The sequence below is a fragment of the Equus caballus genome, chromosome 22, assembly GCF_041296265.1.
Source record: "Equus caballus isolate H_3958 breed thoroughbred chromosome 22, TB-T2T, whole genome shotgun sequence".
NCBI lineage: Eukaryota > Metazoa > Chordata > Mammalia > Perissodactyla > Equidae > Equus > Equus caballus.
This window is the reverse complement of record NC_091705.1, coordinates 26,962,927-26,984,007: the sequence shown is the minus strand read 5'-3', so window position 1 is coordinate 26,984,007 and position 21,081 is coordinate 26,962,927. Positions and strand designations below refer to the sequence as shown.

Genomic DNA, 21,081 nt, shown 5'->3' with positions numbered 1-21,081 from the left:
GTATAGTTTTCTAATGCATCTTCATATCTTGTAAATTAAGTCTTCCCACTTTGTTCTTCAAGAGTGTCTTGGCTGTTTTCGTATACTGAACTTCTATACATAAATTTTAGAATCATTTCATCAGGTTGATTTTGTATCTAGAAACCTTAATAAACTCTTTTATTTATTCCAATAATTATTTATAGTTTCTTTTGGATTTTCTATATGCATAATCATGTCACTAGTAGATAGTGACAGTTTTATTTCTTCTTTTCTAACTTTTATACAGTTTCTTTTTCTCAACTTACTGTTCTGGCTATGACCGCTAGTATCAATGTTAAATAGAAATGATGATAGAAGATATAAGAGAGTATTCATGTCATTTTCCTGATTTAAAAAGGAAAGCTTTCAATGTTTTTACCATTAAATATGATGTTTGCTGTATTTTTTAAAAAAATAGATACCCTTTATTGGATTATTTATTCCTAGTTTTTTATTCCTAGTTTGCTGAGTTTTTATCACGAATGTTTTGAGTTTTTCAAATTCTTTGTCATTATCTAGTGAGATGATCATGTGACTTTTCATCTTTAATTTGTTAATGTGGCAAATGCATTGTTTCTGGTGTTAATCTAGCCTTGCATTGCTGAGATAAACAACTTCTCCCTGAGGCATTGTCCTTTTTACATACATTCTACTCTTCATCAGGTACCGCCTCCTTTGGAAAGGCCTTCCTAGACGCCTCCAGCGAGAAGGGACCTCACACTCTTCTCCCGAAACCAACAGAACTTTGCCTCCCACTGTAGTTATATTGCTGTGTTCTATCCCCTGTCTTCTCTCCTGGACTGTAAACTCCTAGGGGCATCTTTGTGCTCTCTTCTTAGCCCACTTCCTCCACCTAGGACCCAGAGTGGAGGTGATATAGATAGTAACACAGAGGACAAGGCCACGGGCTCTGGGGTAAAGCCACCTGGGTTCACATCTCAGCTCTGCTACTTGGTAGCCATTGGATTTAGGGCGTGCCACGTGGCCTCTTTGAGCCCATCAGTAAAACAGGAAGAACAATAGTACCTGCCTTATGGAGTTGTTGTGAGAATGAAATGAGATAATATAAGTCAATCACTTAGTACAGCTCTGGGCATACCATTTTCATTAGCTTAGTCCATAGCAATTGCCACTACACTCTGTGCTTCTGCTACTGTGGACTGCTCACAAGTTATTTCTAATAGTTTCTGAGAGCTCTCTTTTCTCCTGTTTTTATTTCCTCTAGAGCTGTTCATATGCTGCTTCATTCTTTTATTCAGTGGGCATTTATTGAGCACTTACTATTTGCTGGGACCTGAAGCAGATGAGATCCCTTCTTAGGAAGCAGATGATCAAGGAGGGGAGAGACATGTGATAATACAGTATGATAGGCATTAAGATAGAGGGCCAGAGAGGTGGAGGACTGGGGTTGGGGAGCATGGGGGCCACCTGGGGAGAGCAGAGTCCTCTAACTTAACCTGGGGTCAGAGAAGACTTCTCAGAGGTAGTGATGCCTAAGCTGGTCCTGCAGGACAAGTGAGGGGTGGGAATGGGCGTAGGGCAGAAGGCGAGGGGATAAGTTATTTCAGACAGAGGGAGAGGAAGGTGCAAAAGAATGTGAGAGGAGAAAGAGTATAAAATATCTGAGAAATTGGTAGTACTTAAGTATAGCAAAAACAGAACAGACGGTGAGGAGGGAGAAGTGATGTGAAGGCGTAAGCAGGAGTCTGATGAAGAGTCTGCCATACTGCGCTGGGAACTGAGACTTCATCTTGAGATGATTCTCACCCCCTTCTTTGACTCATCTAACACCTATTAAAATAGGCGTCACCTACTCCAGGAAGACCTCCCTGACTTCATGCTCACAAGTCTGGGTTAGATATTCCCTCTTCTACTACAGCCCTCTCCTTCCCCTCTTCATAGCCCTTACTTCTTCCCATGATAATTGTCCGTTTAAGCATCTGTCCTCCCACACCAAAAGCTGTGAGGGCAGGGAATGTGTTTTAACATTTCTCTATCACCAGCCTAGCAGAGTATCTGGCACACAGTAAGTGCTCAATACGTGTTTATGGGTGAATGAATAAATAAATAGGATGTTCAGGGAAGGAGAGAAAATTGTGACTAGCAAAGTGCCTGGCACGCAATTGGAACTGAAAAAATTGTTTTGTATTTTTTGTGCCTCAGCTTTCTCATCTGGAAAATAGGGATAAAATAGAAACTATCTCAAAGGGGCATTGTGGGCTTGTGAATTACTTAACCCAGGGTCTGACACTTAGTGCCAAGGATAATTCTCAGTATGTTAAAAACATTATTCTCATACAAATAGACAGTGAGCATGGGTCAAAGTTTCATTTAACTCATTAATAAGGAGACTAGCAGGATGACAAAGCCAGTCCAAAACAGAATATAAAAACTGGGAAGATGAGGAAGGTTCGCCCTGAGCTAACATCTGTTGCCAGTCTTCCTCTTTTTTTGCTTGAGGAAGATTAGCCCTGAGCTAACATCTGTGCCAGTCTTCCTCTAGTTTGAATGTGGGTCACCACCACAACATGGCTGATGGGCAGTGTGTAGGTCGCAACCCAGGATCTGAACCCATGAACCCGGGCTGCAGAAGTGGAGCACTCTGAATTTAACCACTATGCCACTGGGCCATCCCCTGAACTGGAGTTTTTATGGTCAATGAAAAAGAAAATATTGAAATGAGGGGCCAGCCTGGTGGTGCAGTGGTTAAGTGTGCACGTTCTGCTTCGGTGGCCCGGGGTTCACCGGTTTGGATCCCAGGTGCAGACATGGCACCGCTTGGCAAGCCATGCTGTGGCAGGCGTCCCATATAGAAAGTAGAGAAAGACGGGCACGGATGTTAGCTCAGGGCCAGTCTTCCTCAGCAAAAAGAGGAGGATTGGCAGCAGATGTTAGCTCAGGGCTAATCTTCCTCAAAAGAAAAGAAAAGAAAAGAAAATATTGAAATGAGATTGCTAAATTATTATAAAATGGATTGATGTCCTACAGGGTAATAAAACCTTTAGGGTTACCTTCTCTACCAGACAGAAAAGAAAATCATCATACCTTATTACTTTACAGAATTGTAAAATGTCTGGGCCCTAGTCAATTGTGTAAATAATGTTCAATTTTTCTTCAGAGGGAGATGATCCTTAAGTGGACCTGCTAGTCAATGCTTTATTATGACATCAAAAGGTCACACGATCATCTTTTTACTTTAACTTTAACACACAAAAAGTAACATGTTTTGGATAGCTTTTCTTAAGACTAGTAAGTTTAATTTAATAGATACTAGTATCACTATTACAGTGTAAGACTCTCAATAAATGTTTGCTGAGAGGATGTCCGTTCTAGTAGAGTTTTCTTTCTCTCCAGCAGCAGAGTTTGGGGGCTACGGGGCTGGTAGGCTGAGGGGGGAACCCCGTAGGACACCTGTGCTCTTCCTTCCCTCAGCCTGGGGTGGCATGAGGCTAATTCTGTATCAGCAAATAGGGAGAGAAAGTATCTACTTTGGACATCAGCAAAGCAGGCACCCACCCCCTCAATAAGAACGTATTTTCTCTGAAAGAACTGGCTATTTCCAGAAAGGCAGTGAAGTAGACAGCATGGAAAAAATCAGAAATTTGTTGGCTCACTATCCATTAATTTTTTCCCATTTTTTAATTTTTAAAAATTGTGGTAAAATCCATATTATGTAAAATTTACCATCTTAACCACTTTCAGTGTAAAGTTCAGTGGTGTTAAGTACATTCACATTGTTGTGCAACCATCACCACCATCCATCTCCAGAACTTTTTCATCTTCCCAAATGGAAACTCTGTACCCATTCAACAATAACTCTCCATTCTCGTCTCCCTTCAGCCCCTGGTAACCACCATTCTACTTTCTGTCTCTATGAATTTGACTACTCTGGGTACCTCATATAAGTGGTATGATACAATATTTATTCTTATTTTACTTAGCCTAATATCCTCAAGGTTCATGCGTGTTGTAGCAACGCATCAGAAATTCCTTCCTTCTTAAGGCTGAATAATATTCTGTTGTATTTACATTACATTTTTTCATCCATTCATCCATTGATGGAAACTTGTCGTGCTTCCTCCTTTTGGCTATTGCCTCCATTTTTTTTAATCATATAGGATCATTATTTTTTTTTAATTGCACATGTGGGATGGGTACCATTTTCAGGGTTTGAGATCTCAAAGATTGTAATCTGGCTCAGAGCCTGCGGCTGACCAGACTAGGAGGGCATCTGTGGTCACTTCTTGATTCTGTACTTTTTGCCTAAATACAACTAGGATGGCTAGGTTTCTCTATGCAGATTTAGCCACAGGTCCGAGTTCACTTGGAACATGAGTGTTACAAAACTTGTTCTGGGGCTCTGACCAAGGAGGCATTGCTCTAAATGTTTACACATACTGGGGACAGAGGAAATTCAAGCATTTCTACAAAGCAACAGGTGAGAAATTTCCCAGGAATAAACAAGTTATTTCTTGGCAGTCCAAAAGTATGTAGTACGCAATCTCTGCTCTGGCAACTGGAAGAATCCACTTGAACCACATGGCCTCCAGATGGTAGAAAAGGAATTCCGAGATACTTCTGTGCTAAAAGTGATCAAGAGTACTGGGCTGAAGGAGAACTAAAATGGCTTGGCTTCTGGCTTCAGGGAATTGAACAGTCTACTCTGACTTTCTAGCAAAAAGAAAGGGGATGTTGAGCTTAGAATCCCATAAAGCTAAAGCTAGAAGACATGGCAATCAGCTCTCACTTTTTTATTCTGTATTGGCCTTTCCCTTTTATTTATGCAATTGTCATTAATTTCATAAGTGCAGTAGAGTATAGACTCTCTGGGTCCAAATCTTGGCTCTACTACTCATTCCATGTAAGACATTGGTTGTTAATAAACTTTTCTGCAGGTTTTAAAATCTTTGCTTCAATTTTTTAAATCTGTGAAATAGTGATAATAATAATTCTGTCTCAGAGGGTTGTGGTAAGAATTAATGGTGTTGATGCACGTAAACTACTAAGAGCAGTGCCTGGAACATAGTGGATGCTACATAAACGCTTGCTGTTCTCCATACATTTCAGCCATTTTCTTATTAGCATTATTATGATTATTATTCAGTTGGTAAATAGTCAAATTTCATTTGGAATGTTATCCTACTGTTTTATTCTGCCTCATGATTATTACTGGGGGAAAATTTTCTGCAGTCGATGTATGTTGAATCTGTTTTCTTATTTCTTGCAATAACTCTGTATGAATCGGTTAGTATTTTCCTTGTGCTGAGACGTAGTCTCATTCTCTCATTTTCCAGATATGTAAACTGAATCCCCAAAGGGGAAAGTGACTTGCCTAAGATCACACAGAGACAGTGGCTAAACCAATAATAGAACCAAGGGCTTCGACCACTAATCCAAGGCTTGTTCCACTCAGCACGGAATCTAAGAATATTGACCTTGGGTATTGATGGGATCTGAGCATCCTCCAAACTCTATCCACCCACAGGAAGACTAGAACATTCTATGATTCCAAGTAGGCTCCAAAAGACATCTTTCTTTCCTATCAAAATTGCAAGCACTTAAAGGGAAAGGACTATGACTTGATTACTTTGGAATCGTCATTGTATGCCCAGCACTGTGCTTCAAACTCTTGAGGCCCAGAATTACTGCCTATAACATCTTGGATTATTAGGGGAAGATGCTTAATAAATGAAGCTAATAAATACACCCTCCCTTTTTTTTAAAGAAAAAAAAGGGGGCAGGGAGAGAATATTTATTAAGAAATTAATATGTGCCAGTCACTGCGCTGAGAATTTTCACCACTATCCCATTTAATCCCCAGAATTCCTTTATGGCATTGTCAATTTCTACACTTCAAATCAGGAAATTAAGGTTTAGAGATGGTAGGCAAATTACCCTGAGTCTCTTTACAAGTAAATGTTCAAGCCTGACACTTCTCTGGTGGACTACAACCTTCTAGAATCCAATATGATGATCATAGAGTGAGATGTAAGGCTAGGAAGAAAGAGTCCTAATGCTTTCCAGAGGGTGAAAAGAAAAATGGTTTTCTTTCTATGACAGAACCATGAACTCAATCACATAAATTGTGAAAATATAAGTCATGGTTGTATTTGTTCTGTGACAGTGTGGAAAATGCACCTTGTCATCAAGCTAGAAAAAGGAAACAAAGAAAAATTATGAGTATTTCAATCCTGCTCATAAAAAGAGACATATCATTCCAGGCAACTTGGCTCCACTCTCCCTGCAAACATTTTATCCACACTGGAGTTTTGAACGGGAGACAAAAGGATAAGCTGCAGGACTTATACGGAGAAGGATGATTAGGTCTGGGTGAACTTCATAGCAAGGAAAGGCCCAGACCTGAAAAGTGCTTAGTACTGTGCTAGGCTGAAAAATGGCCCCTAAAGAGAATTAGGTCCTAATGCCTGCGATCTGTAAATGTTACCCTATTTGGAAAAGGGTCTTGACATGGGAGATTATCCTATGTTATCCAGGTGGAGTCAGAATGCAAACGCAAGTGTCCTTATAAGAGACAGGCAGAGGGAGATGTGACACACACCCACAGAGGCGATGGGCCATGTGAAGATGGAGGCAGAGATTGGAGCGATATGGATACAGGCCAAGGAATGCTAGCAACATTCCTTCTTCAGGAGAGGCTGGAGAGGCAAGGAGCTGGTTCTCCACTCGAGCCTCCAGAGGGAGGATGGCCCTGCCAACATCCTGATTTCAGTCCACTGAAACTGATTTCAGACTTCTGGCCTCGAGGCCTGTGAGAGAATAAATTTTTGTTGCTTTAAGCCACCAAATGCGTGTAATTTGTTACAGTAGTCACAGGAAGCTAATACAGTATCCCTGGGTTGTCATCCATGTCTCAGTTTACTGTCATCTCCTTTCCCTTCCATCTGACACTTCCAAGAAGAGTTTCCAAAACATGCAAGAAGAGTTTCCAAAAACAGCGTAATATTTTATGAGTTTCCTCTGCCAGGCACTATGACAAGCGCTTTACATGCAATAGCTCACTGAATCCTCATAATCCTATTAGGTAGGTACTAATATTATTCTTACTTTACAGATGAGTATAACGAGACTCAGAAGAAAAACTGGTGAGGCCATACTCCTAATAGGTGATGGAACTTGTATTCCAACTCAGGTCTGCTCACATCTAAAGCCCATACTTTTGACCTCTGTACTGTGCTACCTCAAGCTCACTGGGTAAAGTTAGTGTTTTAATTCTCATATCAACTGATGGCATTTCGGGACATTTATCTGAGGGATATTTTCAAGGATGCTGGACCAAAGGAGCCCAAACTTGCCTTCATTCCAGCTCAAGGAACTGAGTTGCCACTTCCACCTGACTTTTTCAGCAAAGGGAAGAGGATGGCCAATGCTACATCATTGAAAGCGCAAGTTAAAACAGTCTCAGAGATCCATTTGTTCAAACTCCTCATTTTACAGATCCAGAGAAGGGGAGGGGTTGCCCAGGGTCTCATATAGAGGCTTTAAGTGGTAAAGTTGAGATTCAAGTCCGGGTCTCACTTCAAATCCATGTTTGATTCTACTGCACGTCACACTGCCCAAAGTCATGGGTGTTGCTATGGTCTAAAGTGCTGATCAAACTCTGGAAACTTGCAAGAAGGAAAATGGAAAAATGGGACCCAAACCTACTCAGAGCTATAAGTGCTCCAGAGTCTTTCTTCTCACCTGGGATTCCACAAGGGGCTGCAAGCCACTGGGATAGTCCAGGGAATCCAGAGGGGTACGCTTCTGCGTTGAGATGGAGACTGAAGAGACCATGATGATGTGACCACACTCCAAATGGGAGGAGAGGATTATCAAAAATTCATGATTTCCTGGAACTGAAGGGATTTCTGAAAATCTTGAGAGTGGCAGCTTTGGACAAATAAATGGAAGTTTTACCTTACACAATCAGCAGGGAACTGGTTTAGGAAACTCAATATGCCTAATAATGGAAAAGGGTGAACATTCTTTATCCATCTTTACATACACATCCACTCAACAAATATCGAGTCCCTGTTGGTCCCTGCCTTCGTGCCTAATAAGGTGGTTAAGAAAAAAAAAAGACAACGTAAAGTGCTCCATACAGGCTTAGTACACAGGTGCTCAAAAAATGCCCTTACTAAACGTTAATAATAGTAGCTGTAAGAGCCACTGTCTTTAAGACACGTTCATCTCCGCTTCAAAGAGTATTTATCCCAAGATGCTCTTTGACTGGGTTCCGCCGCCCACTGCATTCTGCAGCTTGTAGTTCGGAAGTGAGTGACTGATTCGTCAGCGCGCAGGCGCAGTGGCTCCGATTCCCGGAAGAACCAGCCGAGGCTGCCAGGATGAGCGGGTGGCGGTGGCTGCTGCTGTGGCGGCGGCGCTGACAGGACACGAGCTCTATGCTTTTCCGGCTGCTCGTCCCGCTCGGCCTGCTGTGCGCGCTCCTGCCCCTGCACCATGGTGCGCCAGGCCCCGACGGCACCGCGCCCGACCCCGCCCACTACAGGTGAAGGGGGTCAGGCTCCCCACCCTTCCATAGTTGGGGAAGGGGAAGCGCAGACCAGGTCCCTTCCCTTTCCCTCCATCCCAGGACCCCCACCCTGACCTGCTTGGACCCCACCACTGGGCTCCTGGCAGAAATCAGGTAGTGATTCCCATTTTCTGCCCCATTTTTTTGTCTTTTCCCCTGCCTGGTTTCGTTTTCTGGCCCCTTGCCTTATTTCTCGTACCTCGCACCAGGGAGCGAGTCAAGGCCATGTTCTACCACGCCTACGACAGCTATCTGGAGAATGCCTTTCCCTACGACGAGCTGCGACCTCTCACCTGTGACGGGCACGACACCTGGGGCAGGTAGTGCGAGCGGAGGAGCAAGGGGGCGGCCGGGGTCTGGCAGTCCGGTCCTAGGCGGGCGGGTCTGCTGGGGCTGGTGGCTTCATGGTGTCTTCACTGGTTCCGGAAAAGCTCCTGGTCAGGGCGAGGCTGCATTCCCCCCAATTCAGGCCAGCACCACCAGGATCCACCCGGCGTCCTGGAAATTTGGATCCCGCAGTGGAAAAAGCTCTGGGTCAGCCTGGTGGACTGGACTTCTGGGCTCCAGCCACAACAGTTACCAGCAACTTACCACCTTCATGAGATCTCAGCTCAAAATGTCACTTCAGCATCAACTACCCTAACTACCCACCCCTTCAGGTCACTCTCACAAATCACTCTTCTATTTTTTTCCATAACCTTTCTCACTCTCTGATACTATCTTATCCATTTATCTGCTAGTTTGTCTTTTTGGCTTCCACTAGAATGAAAATCTGTGAGATGGAAGTCTTTGTCTGTTCCATGCTGAGCTAGTGAAGAATCATTGCATTTAGCTGAAGCGGACATTGATTAAACACCCTGCTGAACATTTTACTTGTGTCATCTTATTTAATTCTCTTAACACCCCTAGGAGTTGTGTTGTTATCTCCATTTTACAAATGAGTATGCTAAGGACTGGAGAAGTTAAGTACACTCAAAAAAATTTGTGCTGGTTTTCATTTTTTAATTGAAAAAAAGTGATACAAGCAAATGGCAAATTCAAGTAGTACAAAATCATACACAATAAATATCTCCCATACCCTAGAACTCCAAGCACTGTTAACTCTTTTGTGTATCCTTCTAGAAATATTTTTGTTTATCCCATCATATAGGTATATATATGTGTATCTTTTTAAATTAACTTTTTTGTGTGTGTGAGGAAGATTAGCCCTGAGCTAACATCTGCTGCCAATCCTCCTCTTTTTGCTGAGGAAGACTGGCCCTGAGCTAACATCTGTGCCCATCTTCCTCTACTTTATATGTGGGACACCTGCCACAGCATGGCTTGATAAGCAGTGCCTAGGTCTGCACCTGGGATCCAAACCAGTGAACCCCAGACTGCTAAAGCAGAATGTGTGAACTTAACCCCTGCACCACTGGGCCAGCCCCTAAATTAACTTTTTAAAGGCATAACTTGCATATGATAAAATACATGCATTTTAAGTCCATGATAATCACTATCACAGTCAAGATATAGGACATTTCTGTCACCCTAAAAAGTTCCCTTGTGCCCTGTAATAGTTAATCCCTCCACCACCACTGGCCCAAACTAGTGCTAATCTGCTTTCTGTCTATATGTCTCTTTTTGGAAATGCAAATAGAAACATACTACACTGGCTATTCTGTTCCTTGTCTTTTTCATTTAACAGTATTATTTGAATATCTTAACATTAGCCCAGAGAACTCTTGATACTCTTTTTGACAATTTCATAGTTTGGCATTGTTTGCGTGTACTACAGTTCAGTTAATCACTCTTCACCTGGTGTACATTTGGGTTATTTCTAGCTTTTTGCTGTTCTAAACAATACCACCAAGAACATTCTCAAGCATATAGCTCTGTGCACGGTTAGGTGAATTCCTAGATGTGGAAAAGCCTGTGCTCTTAGCTACAATCCTATACTGCCTCCCTATGGCAGAGGAGAATGCCAGGGAATATGGGTGACGAGTTTAACTACAGTTGAGCGACATCAGCCCCGTATCCCAGGTGCTTTAAATGGGTCAGAGGTTCCTGGCAATTTTCGCTGTAGCTTCTTTGTTGTGTCTGGAGGTGGGATGGGTGGAGGCATCACTGTGCCTCACTTACGAGTTTTTGGGATATCTGATCTGGGGCAGCCTTAATATCTGGTGTTTGATTTTCTTACTAAGAAGCTGGAATTTCTGTCCTTTTACAGTTTTTCTCTGACTCTAATTGATGCTCTGGATACCTTGCTGGTAAGTGTCTCATCTGTTTCTTTTCCTCTCTACCATTGCATAAACAACATCCTTCCTCTTTTGACAGCTTGGCTGTGGGTAAAAAATGAATTCTTCACCTTGGCCTTTTATTTTCGTCTCATGTTTCTGAACCGTTAGATTCTGGTTGCCCTGCTAGATAGAGGAGAACAAACTCCAAACTTATTCAGGTTCATTTGTTCAGCAGATGTTTATAGAGGACCTGTTAGGAACACAGAACTGTGATAGGCCTGTATGACTCTGTGGGGGATCAGAGACTTTGATACCCTCCTTGTTTTCAGAGGCTTACATTCTAATGGACATGTTCAGTGATAAAAATAATAGCAGTAACTAGTTAGTGTGTTATGTGTACTTTTCATGTATTGTTTAATCCTTCCCACACCTCCATGAGGTAAGTACCTTTACTCCTTCCTACAGCTGAGAAATCTAATACTTAGTGAAATGACTTGGCGAGGGTACGCATCCATGAAATGGCAGAACTGGGACTTGAACTCAACTCTGAATGACTCCAAGCCTTAACCATCATCTTGAAAAAGGCCACAAGGGAGGATATAACAACTTTCCCCCATTTCACTATTTCTACTTGTCTGTCACCCCTTCTCATTTTTATTTATTGATTGTATTTACATGATCGTGATCACTATGTAGATATAATTTAGCTTTTTTTGGTTTTGTTTTGCTTAATGTAAATTCATATATACTTGTCCATTCATCACATGTTTGTTGAGAGCCAACCGTGCACCAAGCGCAGCAAGCACAGTGCTAAACTCTAGAGTTATAATGGTGGATTTAAACAGACAGTCCCTGCTTTCCTGGAGTTTATGATTTTAGTGAGGGAGGGAGACAAAGGATAACCCCAAAGAATGTATAATTACAAATTGAGGTGAGTGCTCTGTGGGAAAGGAACATGGTTCTATGAGTGGGTATAACAAAGGAACCCCGCCTAGACTGAGGAGGACTTCCCTAAGGTAATGAAATGACACTTAAGTTGGGATCTGAAGGAGATGCAAGTGTTGACTAGGGAAGTAGGGGAGGAAAGAGTGTTCTAAGCAGAGGGAACAGCTTGTGCAAAGGCCTTGTGGCAGGAAAGAGCATGGCAAGTGCAGTGAATTAAAGGAAGGCCAGTGTGTCTGGGATGTGGAGAACGAAAAGGAAGAAGTGAAGTGGAGCTGGAGGGATAAATGGGACTAGATGATGCAAGCCCTTGTTCACTATGTTAAGGATTTTTATCTTTAATTTGAGAGCAATGGAAAGCCACTGGCATTTCTCAAGTAGAGGCAGGAAATGATGAGATTTCTGTTTTGAGAAGATCACTAGCTGCGATGTGGAAAAGATTCATGTAATCATTCAACAAACATTTATTGAGTAATTGCTTAATGGGCTGTGCTCGGCACTCTAGGGAAGTGCGGGAATGAATGAGGCTCCTGCCCAGGCAAAAATTCTCTTATTGTAGAAAGAAATAGGTGCCCTAGGAGTTGTGTGGATGAAGTTGCTGGAGTGTTTTAAAGGAGGGAAAGGTTAATTTCAGCTGGAGGAATCAAAGGCTTCCTGGACAAGGCGACATTTAGACAATTGAAGATAGGTTGGATTTGGAAATGGGGAGACACAGGAGGGAATGATTTCTGGCAGAGGGAAGAACATGTCTGAAGGCAGGAAATTGGGGAATAGTGGGTCAAAGTTTACTGAAGTGAATGAGAATAGGTTAGATGAACAGTGAGAGACATGGTCAGAAAGGCAGGTTGGCTCCAAGTCATAGAGGGCCTTGAATACTGAGATAGTCAGGATTGTTTTGGTTGCAAGTGACAGAGACCCAGTTCAAACTGATTTAAGCAGGAAGGAAATTTACTGATCAGATAACTAAAAAGTCCAGATAAAGACTGGCCTCAGACCCAGCTGGATCCAGGCATACTAACAATGTCATCAGGAATCTCTCCATCCCTTATCTCTGCCTTCTTTGCTGACTGTGTTCTCAGGCTCTCCTTAAGCTGGCAGGGTAGCCAACAGTAGCTCCACACTTGCATCCCACTCATTTAGTAACCTGTTTGTGGAAAGAATCAGCCCTTTTCCATTCATTCCAGGGACTGAGTCTCATTGATCTGGCTTGGGTCACACACCTGTCCCTGAAGCCATTGCTTGGCCAAAGGATACAGTACACTGGCTGGTCCAAGAATGGATCAAGTGCCCATTCTTGCAGCTGAGGGAGTGGGATCAGCCGCTCCCAAAATACAGGAGTGACTGTGGAAGAAGGGTGACACCTCAAGAGGAAATTGGGGCATTATTATCAGAATAAAAGATATCAGGCCTGCATTTGGTTGATGGTTTAAACAAAGAAGGTTTCATTTTCTCAAGTGAAAGAAAGTCTGTAATTTCTGGCGTTGGGTCAGCTGCTCAATTGTGCCATCAGAGACCCACGCTCTTTGTATCTGTCTATTTTACCATCATTCGTGTATTGGCTTTCATTTGTATGCTTAGTACCTCATGGTCTAATACGGCCGCCATAGCTCCAGAAATCAAGTCGGCTTTCAAAGCAGAAAGAGGAAGAGTAAAAACCATGCCATCTGTGTCTGTCCCTTTTTATTAGGAAAACAGAAGCTTTCCTAAAAGTGCTCCCAGTAGACTTCTCAAGGCTCAGAATTAACTGGGTAACACAATCACCTCCATCAGCAAAGAAGGCTGAGAAATCAAGCATCTGGATTTCCACCCTCTATTGTAGGAGGCTACAAGGGTAAAGATTGGAAATCAGTGTTGGGCCAACTAGCCTGGAATGTTTTCCACAAGGATGAATGTGACAAGAGAAGTTAAAAATGACAGATATCCACTGCAAATGTCAAACTAGGATTTCTCAGTCTACAGTCTTTGTATGTTTCCGTTTAAATGGGTACATAATGACTCTTGAATTGGCACCGAAGAATTTACTCAACCAGTCTCTTGATATTGGGTCTCTAGGTGATTTCTAGCTCTCAGGGTTTTCTTCTCCTGTCATCAGTCATAGGAAAGAAACTGCAGGTCTTAAGTTGACTAAGTGAGGGCCATGCCAGCATAGGATCCCAGACTCTTGAATCCAGCATCTTCAGCACCTTCAAGCCTGTGAGAGCCTCACTGTCATGTCTGTCTTCCCTTCCAGATTTTGGGGAATGTTTCAGAATTCCAAAGAGTGGTTGAGGTGCTGCAGGACAACGTGGACTTTGATATTGATGTGAATGCCTCTGTGTTTGAAACCAACATCCGAGGTGAGGGCTGCCTTCCAGGGGCTTTGGAAGAAAAGAGAGTGTGGAATTTTTGCCTCTGTGTCAACGAGGAGGTGGTAAATAGGATCTAAAGGGCCAACCCTGCCAGGACGCTTGGCTAAACCAGTGACTGACAGAGTTCTTCTTCCCTGGAGGGTGGGGTGGGGAAGTCTCAGCATCCTCATCAGTTTCAGACATGAAAGTGAGCAGAGGACAGAGAAAAGATTGGAAAGAAACATGCCAGAATTACTCACGGACTTAACATCTATTTGGTGCTAGGCATCCAGCCATGAACAAGAAGGATGCAATCCCTGCCTTCTTGGAGTTTATTGTCTAGGAAGCACTGTCCAATAGAACTTTCTGCGATGATGGAAGTGTTGTATATCTGTGTTGTCCGATACAGTAGCCACTAGTTACATGTGGCTATTGAACATTTGAAATGTGTCTACTGCAACTGAGGAATTGCATTTTTAATTTCATTTAATTTTAATGAATATAAGTTTGAATAGTGACATGTGGTTAATGATTACTCTATTACACAGTGCAAGTCTAGGCTATTAGTTTCCAAACCTGGCTGCCCATCAGAACCACTTGGGACCTTTTAAAAAGTTCAAATGTCTAGACTCCACTCTAAACCTAATGAATTGGGGTCTCTGAGTTCGGTCCTAGAATCAACATTTTTAGCAGGTTTCCAATGGTTCTTAAGGAGCTGGCGTAGCCTGTATGTGCAGCTAACCTCTAGACAGCTAGCGGCTTAACATCTGTCACATCGAGATGGCAGAGTTATGTTTTTTCTCTCTTATTTTGCTCGTCTTTATTTTGAATGTTTTTTGCAATGAAACTTGTATTGCAGATATATGATAAGTAAAATTTTTAGAAAGATTAAGGAACAAACAGACAGCATGGTATAAAATCTTGGTTTAGGAATCAGACCTCAGTTTGAGGCCATCCTCATTGCTGTGTCACACAACTTCTGAGCTTGCTTGGTCATCTCTAAATTAAGGCTGTCTTTATACATTTGTGTCTGATATGAATATACTTATACCAGCTTTCTTTTGCTTGGCATTTGCCCAGTATATCTTTTTCTACCCTTTTGCTTTCAATCTTTCTGTATTTTTATGATTAAATGTATCTTTTTAAAATTACATATTATATTTCACTTGTTTATTCATGCTGATAATCTTTCTTTTGACTGAAGTATTTGGTCCATTTACATTTTCTATAATTACTGATATATTAGCCTCCATTTCTATTGTATCATTTTGTGTTATTTGTCCCATTTTCTCTATGTTCTTTTTCTCTCTCCTTTTTCATGTTTTCTTTAAGGTTGATTTGTTTTCCTCATCCCATTTTCTTTTGCTAATTCAGAAGGTATGCACAGTATCTAGCTTTTTAAATAGTTTTCCTAGAACGTTTAACAAATGTAACTTATCAAAGTCTAAAATTAATGAAGATCTTTATTCTGCTCATGAATAATATGAAACCTGGCTCTGAGGACGTGCTGACCTATCTGCCACAGCTGTGTATTTAGTTCTTTGCTTTGGGCCCTCCGTACATTATTGTTGTTCTATACAGTTGAAGTGTGAGATTGGCTCATATATTTACCACTTTTTTGACCATCTTTTCTTTCGTGTCTCAGACCTTACGTCTGTGATCCCTTCCCTTCTATCTGAAGAGCTTTTTTTAGAATGATCTTTAGTGCAGGTGTGTTCTGGGCAAACTTTCTCAGCTTTTGTTTGTATGAAAATGTCTTTATCACACTGCTTTTGTTTGTCATTTGGGGAGTATATTTTCTGGGCTCATGGTTCTAGGTTGATAGTTATTTTCTCTTAGTGCATTGATGAAATTTTCCCATTGCTTCTGATTTCATTGTCACTGTTAAGAAGTGATCTGTCAATCTAATTGTTATTTCTTTGTAGATAATCTGTTTTATTTACACTGGCTGCCCCTCCTTTTAAAAACTTTTTATTATAGAAATTTTCAAAATTACGTAAAAGTAGAGAAAATAGTATAATGAAGTAGATTTACCTATCACCCAGCTTTAACAATCATTATTACATGGACTCTGACTGCTTTTGAAATCTTTTTTTTCCTTTGGTGTTCTGCAGTTTTACTGGGATTTGTGTAAATGTGGATTTCTTTTTCTTATTTTGCTTAGGATTCCTGGATCTGAAAATTGCTGTCATTCGTTAGTTTTAGAAAGTTTGTAACTATTTTCTCTTCAAATATTGCCTCTCCCCCATTTTCTCCCTCTTCTCTTTTTAGCACTCCAATCAGATGTATGTTACACATTCTTACTGTATCCTCCAACTCCCGTCTGTATTTTTACTTTTTTTTTCCTTCTATATTTAAAAAAAAAATCATTTTCTCTTTATGTTGCATTTTGGATAATTTTTTTGGATCTGTCTTCAAGTCTACTAATTCTCTCTTCGGATATATCTTATCTGCTATTAAACATACCCATGTAGATGTGGTCATTTTTGTAACTTCTTACTGCTTACTCATATATTCTGACCTTTCTTTTATCTGCCTTTATTCAAAATGCTTTGTTTCTTTGTATGTCTTGTGATTTATTTATTGTTTAATGTACCGTCATTCCCTAGACTTTACCCATGGGATTCTTGGAGGCCTGGGCTGAAGCTGGGTTCTTCCAGATATAGTCTTTATTTCTGCCATGTGGCTGGAGGCATTACGTACCAAAAACCAATTTATGCTAAAGAGTTGAGGCTTTCTAGACTACCCAGTTAGTGTGAAGTCAGGCTGTAAAATTTAGTGAGTACCAGCTTGTAGTTACTAATTCTCAGGGAAGTTTTTTTCTTCCCTTTACTTGACATCAAGATTTGAGTAATGCAGTTTTCCTTATTCTACATTAGGGGAGATGTGCAGGGTTTATTTTTAATTCATCCTTACACAGAGTATATAATTCTTTCAGATCCCAATTTTATGTAGGGATCTTTTCATTAGACTCCCCACTTTGGGTAGGTCCCGCCGTTGTCTCCTATTTCCCCTCTGCCAGGAGGAAGGGAAGACTGAAGCTCAAAGTCAGCAGTTGTTTTCAGTGAGAGGGCCATTCAGGGTATCTATTTAGCCATATTTCCGGATACAGAGCCTTTGTGTCTTTTTATAAGTCCTAAATATTACATAATAAATTGAAATAGATAAATTAATAAAATGAAGGTAATAACTACTCTGCCTGCTCCATGCCCCCAAGTCTTAGGGGGATTAGGAGACAGAGTGACCGAGTGGAATGAGCATGGGCTTCAGAGTCAGAGAGACCTGGCCCTACCACCTACTAGACGGGTAACCCAGGGCAAGTTACTTTACCTCTCTGAACTTCAGTATCTTCCTCTGAAGAGGGGACAGTATTACCTAGCGTTTGGTATGCAGTAGGGACTAAAAAAAATATGATAACTGTTGTTTTTGTGACCTACTAAGAGAAAAATCTTTGTAAACTCAATGCTATACCAATATGTGGGATTAAGGGACTCTTCTTTCACTACATGGCTGTATTCCCTTGCCAGTGAACTGCCTGACAGAGTGTTTAGGTTTAATTTGCCCAAGGGAAAGACTGGTCCTTGGAACTCTGACAGTTGCTTTTTGTACTGTCTGTAGTGGTAGGAGGACTTCTGTCTGCCCACCTGCTATCAAAGAAGGCTGGGGTGGAAGTGGAGGCTGGATGGCCCTGCTCTGGACCTCTCCTGAGGATGGCTGAGGAGGCAGCCCGAAAACTCCTCCCAGGTAAGACCCACACTGAGATGGGGGAGAGATGAAGTCTGATAGGTCCTACTTTTCTTGCTGGAGACAAGAGTGGCAATGCTGAATTATTTCCTCTCCCAAGCACTTAATATTTCTACCTCCAGGTGCCCACCATGGAAATCAGGAGAGCCATGGGCATTTGGGGGGCTTGCTGGGGCCCTGGCCCATGGTAGATGAGCTGACCTCATGACTGTTTGCAGGGGAGGGCTGAAGGCTAGCCTGATGGTAGAAGGCCCTTGCCCTTATTTGAATGAGCCCTTTCTCCCACTCTGGGGCCCACTCGCTGCTGGAATAAAAGGGTTCCAGACAAGAGCCTTGGTCTGAGTATGAGGAGCCCCACGTTCTAGACTTGGCTCTGCCAGCCAATATCTTGACCAAGCCACTCTTCCCCTCCTTGATTCAGTTTTCCCATCTATCAAGTGAGAATCATAATTCCTGCCTCCCCGCCACACTGGGTTTTTGGGAGGTGTAAAATGAGGTCAGAGAGGAGAGAGTGCTTAGAGAATCTCAAACACCACTGAAATGAGAGGGACTTATTTTGTAGCTGAGCTGTGTCCAGGGCTACAGGCCAAGCCTCAGTGTGTTTGTCTGGTGGGGCAGTAGCTGGGCTCGGAAGCAGCGACTGGACACTGTGTTCTCTTCAGGGTGTGGTGGTGGCTCTGAGGGCTGTTCACACCCAAACACGTCACACTATGCTTTCCACCAGCCCCTCGGCCATCTCGCTTCTCCCTTTCACGCCGTACTTGCCTCTCATCCTTGGGGAAGAGCTGAGGAGAGTGAGCAAGCTGGATTCAGGTCTCATTGCTCATGGCCTGAGCGTCTCCTTACAGACATCATGTCCTGTGTGACTCATCCATAGAGGAAACTCTGCCTGGTTTCTCCCTTCTTTGCTTCTGTCATTTAAAAAATTTTGTATTGAGAAATATACATATTGAAAATTGCATATTGGATCCAGCACCAGTGTATCTACCATTCAGGTCAAGTAATAGCATTTTGTCACTCTCTCTTTTTAACACTGCCTGACTTTTCTGAAATATTCCTTTGAGCCCTTCTTGGCTGTGACTTGCATTCTCCTTGCTTGTCACTTGTGCCTGCCACATAGGAAGTTTCTCCTCTACAGCAAACTTGCTGGACCTTATGGCTCTTGGAAGTTTTGACAACTTTTTTCACAGTTTGGTGACGCACAGGCTGCTCAGGGTTGTTTGACCTTTTGGCCTGGAGAGGAAATCTCTGACTCGAGCTGGTTATCTAGTTCCTTGCCTTGAATCGGAAGGCACTGGCATGGGGTAGGCAGATCATTGGGCTTGTGGGGAGGGGGGAAAGGGAATGGGTGCGTGGCAGGCCTTCCCATCCCAGCTCTGTTTGCCCTCTGTGTGTGACCTTTGAGTCACTTCTTTACAAGTGTAACTTTTCCTCCCTGTAAATTGAAGCTTGGACCACATTAGTGGTTTATGTCCTTTTTTTTAAAAAAAAAATTTAGCCCCCAAATTCTTTATTTAAAGCAGGAATCTCCAACTAGCTCTTCTGGGACTGTTTAGGGTCTACACATATGTTTCATTTGTTTGGGGTGTGTAAACACGTATATGAGGGGAATTGGATGAAGGTGGTCAAAAGGTACAAACTTTTAGTTATAAATAAGTACTGGAGATGTAATGTACAACGTGATAACTATAGTTAACACTGCTGTATGATGTGTTGGAAAGTTGCTAAGAGAGTAGATCCCAAAAGTTCTCATCACAAGAAAAAAAGCTTTTTTTGTTTTTGTATCTATATGAGATGATAGATGTTAACTAAACTTATTGTGGTAATCATTTCACAATATATTAATTCATGTTATTATGCTGTACACTTTAAAATTATACATTGCTGTATGTCAATTATATCTCCATAAAATTGAAAGAAAAAAGTTAAAAAATATATGAATGGCTCTTAATGGAGCATGCTCTTCAGTGTGCCGCATGCCCTGCCACTCCCTATGGCTTAAACCCCGCCTGCCTCACGCTAAGTTACCTGCCTGGCCTCGGAAGGCATGGTGTAAAATAAATAAAAGTAGATTGGCTCTAGCTAAAGCGAGCATATGTGGAGTGTGACAACATGGAGCGCAGCCCACTGCTCTCCTCCTCATCATGGGTAAGAGCTGGAGGCTCATGTGGAGCAGTGTCTGACAGCATCTGGGTTAGGTGGCCACTGAGGGCCCTCCAGTTGTGACATTTATCCTTCTCTGGCTCTCTCCTGGATCACCCAGGAGGTAAACAGGGAAGTGCTAGCCAAGGCCTAAGGCTTTGGGCCTGTATTGAACCATTCTTACCTCCGTGCTCCTATCTAGGGTCATAATTTTGCGATTGTTCAGCCTTTCAGACCCCTACTGGCATGCCGTATGGAACAGTGAACCTGCTTCATGGCGTGAACCCAGGAGAGACCCCTGTCACCTGTACAGCAGGGATCGGGACCTTCATTGTCGAATTTGCCACCCTGAGCAGCCTCACTGGTGACCCCGTGTTTGAAGATGTGGCTAGAGTGGCCTTGATGCGCCTCTGGGAGAGCCGGTCAGATATTGGGCTGGTAGGTCTGCTGATGCCCTTCCTGTCTGAGTCAAGTCAGCCACCTTGGCGCCTGCTTACGAGGCTAGGGGCTCTGAGCAACAAGTTGCAGTTCAGCCAAAGGAAACTGAGGGTGACCTCAGGAAGGGTCCAGGACTTAGGCTCATGACACCAAAAGTAGAACAAGCCTCCAATTCATGTTTTGGCACAGAAGGGAAGAGAGCATGAAAGCACCTCCTCTGGCAGGGGAAAGGAGCTGTGTTAGGCTTTGACTCCTTGAGCTTCTCTGATTTCTGGGGAGTAGGTCATATGCTTCATACCCCTGACTCACTCAGTGACCTTAGATCATCAGTCCAACTGGCCCTCATTTTTACTATTTTTGTTTGTAAAACTGTGATTTATGGAAGACCAGTTCTGAGAGATTGTTGAGTAGCTGTTCCATGAAAAAATGATTCCTGGTCAATTAAATTGGGAGAGTACTATGTATAATATCCTTCTGTTCGACAGGCATAATGAACATGAGCAGGTTAAAGGTTATGAAGTCCTATGATAAATAAGCCTATTTAACTTTGTTTAACTCAACATTTCCCAAACTTATGTGACCACAGAGCTTCCCTTTCCTCTCCAATACGTATAAACCCATAGAAATGTGATGCACTTTGGGCCAGATGATCTCTAAGTTTGGTTTCAGCTCCTAAACTGGATAATCCAGTGAAACTAACAATAACTGAGCCAAA

At 42.4% G+C, this 21,081-nt stretch overlaps 2 protein-coding genes across 8 annotated transcripts in view; one reads left to right on the top strand and one right to left on the bottom strand.

Moving 5' to 3' along the window:
- Nucleotides 1-9,143, bottom strand: part of PROCR (protein C receptor) — a 20,605-nt gene extending 11,462 nt beyond the window's left edge. Inside the window, exons 1-2 of one of the 6 annotated variants that reach the window (XM_070247410.1) lie at nt 8,848-9,143; nt 7,723-7,877 (exon numbers count right to left, since the gene is read on the bottom strand). In XM_070247410.1, the coding sequence (XP_070103511.1) occupies nt 7,723-7,815 (93 nt within the window). In that variant the 5' untranslated portion in view covers nt 7,816-7,877; nt 8,848-9,143. Of the gene's footprint in view, nt 1-7,722; nt 7,912-8,847 lie in introns of all 6 variants that reach the window. The other 5 variants (XM_070247409.1, XM_070247412.1, XM_070247411.1 and 2 more) reach the window with 5 other exon arrangements.
- EDEM2 (ER degradation enhancing alpha-mannosidase like protein 2) overlaps nt 8,260-21,081 on the top strand; it is a 26,648-nt gene continuing 13,826 nt past the window's right edge. The window contains exons 1-6 of one of the 2 annotated variants that reach the window (XM_001501429.7): nt 8,260-8,530; nt 8,764-8,874; nt 10,764-10,803; nt 13,946-14,051; nt 17,661-17,786; nt 20,155-20,366. In XM_001501429.7, coding sequence (XP_001501479.1) covers nt 8,424-8,530; nt 8,764-8,874; nt 10,764-10,803; nt 13,946-14,051; nt 17,661-17,786; nt 20,155-20,366 — 702 coding nt within the window. In that variant the 5' untranslated portion in view covers nt 8,260-8,423. Of the gene's footprint in view, nt 8,669-8,763; nt 8,875-10,763; nt 10,804-13,945; nt 14,052-17,660; nt 17,787-20,154; nt 20,367-21,081 lie in introns of both variants that reach the window. The other variant, XM_023626445.2, reaches the window with a different exon arrangement.